The following is a 10,001-nucleotide window of genomic DNA, read 5'->3' on the forward strand; positions in this document are numbered from 1 at the left end:
CACATGTATGTGTCTGCATCAATCTCACCGGCTTTTGTGTTTTCATTCTGTCCTGTGGTGTTTTTTCCTCAACCACCTAAATTCATTTGCCATTTTTCTGGCTTATCAGTCCACTCTGGGGGGGGGGAAACGTGCTCAGCGGTTTCTCACAAAACTCACCGTAAAAGAGGACTCTAAACAAATACAATTTCAGCAAATAATTGGCGAATTCCCTGCTATTTAGCCAAGCGTATATGAATATATGTCGAGTGGTGTAGACACACGCCTGGTCACCTGCAGTGCCCTTAATACTGTCCTTTGTTTGGGGGTGGGGGGGGGGGGTAGGACAGTGCTTCAGACGGGGGCCTGAGGGAGAGGGGGGGGTCATGGTGGGGGGGGGGGGGGGACAGTGAAAAGGCGGAGGGTGAGCCCCCCCCACCTCCTCTTCGCAGACGAGCATATGTGGGCTGACAACATGACATTGCCGGCAGTGTGCCTGGCCCGGCGGTTGGTGGGGGGGGGGGCCCTGCGGGGGGCATGGAGGGGGAGAGGGGGGGTGGGGGGGGGCCCTGCGGGGGGCATGGAGGGGGAGAGGGGGGGTGGAGGGCGCTGAGGTTGACGTTCTGCACTCTGACAGCTGATGAAAGGCATTAGACTCACCACCCGGGCAACTGTCATCTCTAAATGCTGCTTCCTGCCCCTCTTACTGCCCCGAGCCAGCTGGAAACAAAACAGTGACCCCCCACCCCCTCCCCCCCTACCCAAACCCTGTCCTTAGCTCCCCTCGCACTGCTGCCCCCCTGTAGTCTGTATCTGAACACGCTGCACACCACGCCAGCCTTCACAAACATGGACACCTTTCCTCCTCAAGCTCCCCATAACCTTTCAGTGCTTTTATTTCACTGCATTATTATTATTATTATTATTATTATTATTATTATTTATTTTATTTATTCATAACATGGTGGCATGGTATCATAATCATACTGGGCTTGAACACCAGCGCAGGGGCTCAGTGGGCTTTTGTTGTAAATGAGCGTGCGTGCGCTCCGTCAATCTTCCCCGCGTAAATAAAGGCAAAATAAAAAAAATCAATATCTTTTTTTTTTTTAACAGGAAGCGTTGATGAGCATCACAGCGCCGTGTGACCACCGCAGCACGTGTCACTTCCTGTCAATGATGAACAACGTTGGCTGCAGCCCAAGGGTGTCATTTATGGGGGGGTTGTAGAGGGGAGAGGTTACAATCTCCCCAATATTACAAAACACCCCCTCCCCCCTCCCCCCACCGCCCCTCGCTATATTACGGAATCATGATGAGAAAAATAATTTCATACAATAAAGATGGGGGGGGGGGGGTTTCATGTTGTGATTTTCGGTATACTGATCAGCAGTCTGAAGGAGATTTTTTCGGTCAGAATTCACAGAAATGTTCGTTTCTCAGCTGTTCTTCCCTGGGGGGGTACATGCTCCAGCCCCCCCCGCCCTCCTCTCTCACACATGAGAGGAAAATGGTGCTACACATGCTACACAGATAATGGATGGATGGATGGATGGACATGACACCGTTTCAATAGTGACTGCCCTTCCTCCCAAACCTAACTCGGTCAGAAAGCCCAAATTTTAGTCTGCCCTAACCATGAGACCAAATGAAGTTCCAGCGCTACACTCCAGTGCAAGCAGCTGCCTTGAGTGCAACAGGGACCTCAGACTTCTGCGTGTGCCACGTCCACTTTAGATCATTATGTTGTTCCGTAGTACATGCAAATAAATAGTGATCATGTATTCATATTTGCAAAAGATATGACATGTTTAAGTTTGTAACACGTAGAGGTCAGGTCAACTGCTGTTCACCGAGAGAGTCACTGCAGCACACTTTGACCCGGGGCGCCCAAACTTTTTCTCATTTCCATCCTAATAAGGACCCACGCACACACGACGCCCCAATGAATCTATAAGCCATGAATACAAAATTAGTTTACACAGTCCATAGATGGACCTCTTGTGCCACCTGCTGGTAAGCCTTAACACTACTTTAAAACGCTCTGTTTTTCTCAGGAAATACTGTAAATGCTCTTAATGTAAAATATTTAAAAACATTTTTTAAAAGGTTCGTTTTATTTTGTTTGAAGAGAATGGCCACCTAAATAGTGGTATAAAAAATATATATTGTTTTATCTGCCGCGGCTATTTCCGCCTACGGGCTTTAACCTCACTATTCAAACATAGCTTTTGTTTGACAGACACATGTCATTGTACACGCATTGTGCACATAAAAATACCCCATGTTTAGTAAAAAAAAAAAGGTTATAGTTTAGGAAATATCATGCAAGTGCAGACAATAACCAATATAAATCGGAACAGCTGAAACTCATTGTCCTAGGCTAGGTAAATTGGGGGTGGGCTCAAATCGCATGGTAGTGCTTTTCGTTATGAAAAATGTAAATGTACAAACCGTTGCTCAAATGGGGTTTGTACCAATAACGGAAACGTAGAAGCCTAATTGTTTAAAATTAGCGGATGAGAGAGGGGCGAATATGAAAATCCGCCTGGAGGAACATCCTGCAGCCTCCGGGGCGGCCGCAGATTGCAGGAAACGGAACTGATTTGGCTGTTGAACTAACGCAGAGTACAGGTAGCCTGCCGAATAAGTTTCGCTTAATTGGCGAACTCTCTTATAGATTATATTTGTTTTAAAATTCATGGAACTAACAAATTGCACAGTCACCTTCATTTTAAAAATGTATTTTAGAAGTGCTGTGCTAGACATATATGGGGCGGTGTAGCCACAATAAGATCCGCACAGCCGTTGGGCCCTTGAGCAAGGCCCTTAACCCTGCAATGCTCCAGGGGAGGATTGTCTCCTGCTTAGCCTAATCAACTGTAAGTCGCTTTGGACATAAGCGGCAGCCAAAATTACATGACATATAGGCAACATGTTGTGGTGGCATGTCCTTGATGCCAGTATTTTTCAACAGATTGCGTAATTCTGCTGTTCTGGGTTTTACTCGGTGCAGTTATCCAGCTAACGCAGCAATCCTGCTATGTAAATGGTAAATGGCTGACATTTATATAGCGCTTTTATCCAAAGTGCTGTACAATTGATGCTTCTCATTCACCCATTCACACACACTCACACACCAAAAGTGATTGTGGCTGCCATGCGAGGCACCAACCAGCTCATCAGGAGCATTTAGGCTCGGGGACCTAGTGTCTTGCTCAGGGACACTTCAACACAGCTCGGGCGGGGGATCGAACTGGCAACCCTCAATCTGGAACCAGACAACTGCTCTTACCGCCTGAGCCAATGTCGCCCTATGTGGAGTACCCTCCTGGACAGTGGACACTGATGTCAGGTCAGTAAAAATATCTTATTCAGCAGGGCTGGGAGCGACATAAACAGCGAGTAAACTGATCCTGGATCAGCTGACGGGCGAGCGGGAGCGTTTTCCCTGGATGGGGAACATGCCGTGTTGAGGTGCCAGGGAATGCTGGAGGTTTTGGCGGTGTGGCAGGCGGTTGGGGGGGTGGGGGGTACAGTAGGCCACGCCAGCCTGCTGCTCTCCTGTGTGACACAAGCAGGTGCGCCTCATTGGCTCCTTGGTCGCTGCCCAGTCTCCAGGATTGACCAATCCCTGTCCCCCGCATACTGTACGACAGGCTCTTTCACAGCGCCATGGCAACAGCACACACACTCATCCTGGGGTTCCCAAACGCTTTTTGTGTTGTGACCACAAATTAACGTTCACAAATCAATCGCTTAGTCGTTGCCTCGGCTGCTGTTTCCCGGTTGCCGACCGCTCTAGAAACATGGCTGCGGATGCCCTGACCTCTCCGTTGCCGTGGTAAATAAGGCTTCAAAAGTTCACGGGCGAGTCACGTCGCGTGGCGTTAACCTTTGACCCCGGGCCACCCCCGGACGAGACGCCGGGCGGACATTAGCGCGGAAGGACGAGAGGACGAGCACCTTGTCACCCTGCGGCCCGGGTCATGTGACACACCACCATGAGCCACGCGTCAGTCTGCGTGCTGACAGGGGAACAGAGACGTCTTGTGGCCATACGGGCGGAAAATAGACAGGAGGTCAGAACCTGGGCTTTAAATTCCCAAAACAAGATGGCGCACTCCCTGTTGTCCACCAAAGAGCGCCCCTTTAGATGCCTCTCTCAGAGTTGTGATCAGCTGCTGCACCGTTGCCTGTTCTCTCTCTCTCTCTCTCTCTGACAAACCACAGCATCCAGCCTGATGAGGAGTGTGTGTTCCTGTGTGTGTGAGAGAGAGTGAGTGTGTCTGTGTGTGTAGTGTCTGTGTGTGTGGAATGTGAATGAGTGTGTGTATGTGTTTGTCTGTATGTATGTATGTGTGTGTGTGAGAGATTTTGTGTGTGTGTGCGTATGTGTTTGTGTAAGTGACTGAATAACTCGGTGAGTGTGGGTGAATGTGTGTGCGTGTGTGTGTGTGTGTGTGTGTGTACGTGTGTGTGTCTGTCTGTGTGGAACGTGAGTAAATGAGTGTTTGTGTGTCTGTGTGGTGTGTGAGTGAGAGAGAGAGAGACTTTGTGTGTGTGTGTGTGTGTGAGAGAGAGAGAGAGAGAGAGAGAGAGACTTTGTGTGTGTGTGTGTGTGTGTGTGAGAGAGAGAGAGAGAGAGAGAGAGACTTTGTGTGTGTGTGTGTGTGTGTGTGTGTGTGAGAGAGAGAGAGACAGAGAGAGACTTTGTGTGTGTGTGTGTGTGTGTGTGTGTGTGTGTGTGTGCGCGCATGTTATGGGGCTAGGATTTCACCTCTCATACACCCTTATGCACATGTGCTGTCACTCAGCCCTGCTTGCAGCCCTGCGAGAGAGAGAGAGAGAGAGAGAGAGAGAGAGAGAGAGAGAGAGAGAGAGAGAGAGAGAGAGAGAGAGCCAGGGCAGGACACAGGCATTTGGCCCTCTGCACCCATCCAGTCCGGAGCTCTGGGTGCAGGTTGAATAGACCAGGATATATACCCCCCACACCCCACCCTCTCTTCTTCTGGGGTATTCTGCAGGGCGAGGGACGGAGAGACTGGGAGAATGGCGCCCAGGTGTCTGTGTGTGCTGGCGCTGGTGGCAGTTCTTCAGGTGAGTTTAGGTTTTCCATTCTCCTCATGGCTCTGGTTATTTCTGCCGATGCCCGTGTTTCTAACTTCTGAGTTCCAGCTAACTCCGCAGGCTTCTGAAGCTACTGCTACAGGCTAGGTTTTGAAACAGCTGGTACCTGTTGACCAGTTGAGACCAGCTCCCAGCTCGACATGGTTTAGCAGGTTGACCAGTTCAGACCAGCTCCCAGCTCGACATGGTTTAGCAGGTTGACCAGTTGAGACCAGCTCCCAGCTCGACTTGGTTTAGCTGGTTGACCAGTTCAGACCAGCTCCCAGCTCGACATGGTTTGACCAGCTCAAGCTATGGTTTTGAAGCAGCTGAGCTCAGACAAGCTACCAGCACTCGCTGGTTGACCAGCTCATACTCTGCTAGACCAGCTTGATGACCAGCTTGACCAGTTCAATTTTCAAGCTGGCTATGCTGTCATAGTTGGATTTCTACACCAGGGCTCACCTAATGTATGCTGAAAAGCATGCACCTGTAAACAGTGGTTTTGTGTTCACGCTTTGGATTACGTGTGTCGCTTAAAGGCTGTGAACTGCGTTATGGTCACTGTTTTCATTTACACCGAGCCAAACTTTCACTTAGAGGTGAAGGGCTCCTCAGTGCGGGGAACTGCTGTGTAAATACTCCGGATAGCTCCATAGTGGATAGTTAGACTGTTTTCATCGAACGTAATCAAGGAAATATTAAACTGCCGGGACACTGCCGGAACCCCAAACTCCAAACCCCAAACCATGATGACTTTAACATTCCTGGAATTACCTTTAATACTCAGAGACTCTCTCTGATTCATTGGAGCTTTTATTATTAATATTTATGTTGACTTTGTATATTTTGTGTATCAGTATCAGATGCAGTCAGTTACTGACATTGTTTGTACTGTAGCTGTCATGGGCTTCAGATGATCCTGTAAAGACACATTCATGGATGGTATTTGAATTAAAACTGAAAATGAGACAGTGGAGATGGTACTTGACTCTTTATCCCAAAACTGAAAATGAGGCAGTGGAGATGGTACTTGACTCTTTATCCCAAAACAGAAAATGAGGCAGTGGAGATGGTACTTGACTCTTTATCCCAAAACTGAAAATGAGACAGTGGAGATGGTGTTTGAGTCTTCATCCCTAAACTGAAGATGAGGCAGTGGAGATGGTGTTTGACTCTTCATCCCTAAACTGAAGATGAGGCAGTGGAGATGGTATCTGACTCATTCGGTGTTATGGATCCGTACACCGTATGACACAGATGCCAGTTGACTGTTACGGCCAACAGCTGAGGGATTGTGGGCACCCTCAGTGTACAGTAAATGGTCGGCATTTATATAGCGCCTTTATCCAAAGCGTTGTACAATTGATGCTTCTCATTCACCCATTCACACACACAGCAACGGCGATTGGCTGCCATCCAAGGCACCAACCAGCTCATCAGGAGCAATTGGGGGGTTAGGTGTCTTGCTCAGGGACACTTCGACACACCCAGGGCGGGAATCGAACTGGGCGACCCTCCGACTGCCAGACGACTGCTCTTACCGCCTGAGCCAATGTCGCCCCAGTCCTGCTGAAGAACTTCGAAACGTACCGCGCCAAGGATTCCATGGTCCGATGCCAGCGACGCTTCCCCCAGGACCCGCGAGGGATGGGTGGCGTCAGCATCTTGGAAGTGTGAAAGCCCCGCTCAGGGAATATCGCGGAGGAATGTCCGCGGGAAACGGGAGTGCCGGAGGGTGTGTGCGACGTTCCGGGGGGGGGCGGTCCTGGGGGGGGGTGGAGCGGTCCGTGCCGAACGCGGGTCCTGGGGTCCCGGTATCGCAGCCCGGTGACGGTGAACAGCTGTTCTGGGACGCGTGTGTCTTTGGCGTTCCCCCCCTCTCCCGGAGCCTCACGCTCCTCCCTCGGGGACCGCAGGATTTGGGCGGCGTGGCCGTGTAGCACTCAGCGCTGACGCCGTGGCAGGAAACCGCTGGTTTGGAAAGGCTCGCTCCAGATGGACGACGCTGCGGGGGGAGAACGGGAGCGTCGGATTCGCATGTGCTGCCCCGTCTCTGTTCGCCACTTAAGCCACATTGAGCTCCTTTCCATTCCCCCCGTCGGTGATAGTCGCACATTCGATTTTACTCACGGTTTATTGGCTCTCCGTTATTCCCGAGCACTCTCTGGGTCCTGTTGTCCTGCTGTTCTGCACCAGAGGTTCCTTTCCCACTGATAAAAAAAGAAGAAGGAAAAAAACAGGTCTTCAGAAAGCCAGTAAGTTACTAAGGAATAATATTTTTCATCTTCTGTGCCTTTTGGCTTCCAGGGTTTAGTCAGGATAATCAATTGATACTTACGTTTCCTTGTACACTCCAAATTTCCGATGTAGGTTCTTTGTCAGAAAAACGGATGAAGCACACTTACCACTTCATCTGTAGTGACCTAGCAGCGCTCGCCCAAAGTTGACTGAGGGAAAACGTGCACTGTAAACCACAACGCCCGTGGTGATTTGGAGGGCGTCTCAGAAGAAGTGTTTTATCTGAGTTTTTAGTCGCAGGTTAAATGCTGAAATTAATCTGTAAGATTATCTCCTGATCTCATCCAGGCGAAAGCAGCAGAGGGACTAAGCTATGGACTAAGGGTGCACCCCAAAATTTTACAAATATATTCTTCTTGCCCCCACTCCTCTCTTCCCTCTCATACTTCTGAATTTGAGACACGGTGGTGGTTGAGGAAAGGAAGATGCACTTTTCGAGTATTGGGACACACCCCAAGCTTGCTTGGGCAAGATGAGCATCGGGGTTCTCCATTCAGACCCCTCGTTGTTCCCCAAACATTCAGCACCTTTGAGATGTCAGAGACACACCTACCGTAACTCCTGCAGTAGACCTGGGACATGCCTAAAACTGTCTCTGTCTCTAACAAATTAGGCCAATAGACATATTTTTGCGGTGGTCAGAATTGTCTCATTTGCTGTTCTTTTCCATCTACTGTCTGTGGGTTGTGTTGATGCGGATGTTCCCTGAGTGGCCCTTTAGGAATGAACGCAGGAATATATTTGAACCGGACCGTGAAAGGTTTTCGCCCATGCACCTTTCCTCAGCTGCTCCCCCAGGGAAGCTGACAGGGAGGTGTTACTGTTTAGGTGGAGTAAAAGAGTGTAGGGTTTGGGCTTTTGGGTGGGCGAAGGGGGGTGTTATTCAATGGGAATTTTCTGCAGCCTTGACCCCCCTCCTTGACCCATCCACCCATGACGAATTCAGCCAACTTGCTGAAATCATGTCCAGAATGTAAATCCTCCGGCTTACGGATTTCTGGAAGTGCTTGTGGCTGAAGTGATGTCATGTGCTGTACACAGGTGTGCTCGTGGTAATCACATCTGTGCCCGTGACCGCGTAGGAAATGACTTTGCCTTCTCGAGAGACTTAATTAACCGCACCTGAGACAACTCCTTGGAGACAGGGCGCACCGGATGAATTCTCATTAAACCTGGAGGCGACGGCGTCAACATTCTCACGACGTTGCTGCCATGTTGTGGAAATGTTATTGAACAATTGAGAAAACATTCCAGTAACATTCTGAGAACGTGTTGTGTTGTGACAGGGTGGCGTAAAAATAACACAAAAACTTGTAAGTAACATCAACAACTTCTGTCCCCTCAGTGAAGTGTGCTGGTTGATGTAAACACATAGTGTATGCATTTCGGTGTTAGCAGTTTGCGTTTTGTCTTCCTTAAACTGTGCTGCCAGCAACATCCTAGAGTTTAAGAAGCCAAATGGTGCCTGTCAGTTCACACAGGAAGGTGCTGTGTTCCTGGAGATCTACCATCCTGTAGGTCTTCACTCCAACCCTAACAAAGCACACCTCATTCAACAGCTAGAGCAGGGCTGCCCAACCCTGTTCCTGGAGATCTACCGTCCTGTAGGTTTTCACTCCAACCCTAACAAGGCACACCTCATTCAACTGCTAGAGCAGGACTGCCCAACCCTGTTCCTGGAGATCTACCGTCCTGTAGGTTTTCACTCCAACCCTAACAAAGCACACCTCATTCAACAGTAGAGCAGGACTGCCCAAACCTAGTGATCTGGCAGCACTGCTCTAGCTGTTGAATGAGGTGTGCCTTGTTAGGGTTGGAGTCAAAACCTACAGGACAGTAGATCTCCAGGAACAGGGTTGCTGAACGCTGCGCTAAATGTTAGCCTTATGACAGTTCTTCTAGCCTGGGCTGCCATACACTTTTGCTAAATATTTGGCAGAACGTAAAAAATAGTAGTCGTTCACTGATTGCGGTGTAATGCTTGATTGTGGCGTTTCGTATAACAAACCCGTGACCCTGCCAGGGATGACCTCCACGTTGACGCAAACGCGCTGGCTGTGTTGACACGGAGCTCGCTCTGAGGATAACTTGTTCAGTTGGGGTAGTGGCAGGATCTCGGACGGCTGAATGCACCAGCGCCACCGTGTTGAATCTGTTTTGAAACTGACCCCCGAGGTCTGCTGCCAGCCGCCCCGCCCTCTCTGCCCTGTATCCCAGGGCCCGGTAAACAAATAAAGCTTAGAGTCGGGGCGCTTCCAATATCTCGCCCTGCACGACCCGATTTCACTGCTAAAAATAAGCCGCAACTGTCACATCATAAATATCTTATTATCATGAAAATACTGCTATGATTGACTATGAAAGACAATTATGAAATGCGTATTTTTATCTCTCCACATCTCGTGTTGTGCAATAGGAGTAACATTGAGTTGCACACAAATATATGCACACGTTCTTTTTAAAAGCCCTTTTTTAGGTGAACGACCTTTTATTGAACATATCGGTGTCATTGGATAATCCAACGTGTCCGATAGAAGAGACAATTCCATATATAAAACGAAAGGGAAAATTAAAAAAGAGAAATAAAATTTTTGATATAGTCAAGAAATCTC

The 10,001-nt window shown here is 49.2% G+C and overlaps 1 protein-coding gene across 1 annotated transcript in view; it reads left to right on the forward strand.

Annotated features, from left to right (window-relative positions):
- Positions 1 to 4,923: 4,923 nt before the first annotated feature.
- Positions 4,924 to 10,001, forward strand: part of cdh15 (cadherin 15, type 1, M-cadherin (myotubule)) — a 25,575-nt gene continuing 20,497 nt past the window's right edge. Inside the window, exon 1 of the mRNA XM_061245065.1 lies at positions 4,924 to 5,079. Coding sequence (XP_061101049.1) covers positions 5,032 to 5,079 — 48 coding nt within the window. The 5' untranslated portion in view covers positions 4,924 to 5,031. The remainder of the gene's footprint in view (positions 5,080 to 10,001) is intronic.

This window comes from Conger conger, chromosome 6, assembly GCF_963514075.1.
Source record: "Conger conger chromosome 6, fConCon1.1, whole genome shotgun sequence".
Lineage (NCBI taxonomy): Eukaryota > Metazoa > Chordata > Actinopteri > Anguilliformes > Congridae > Conger > Conger conger.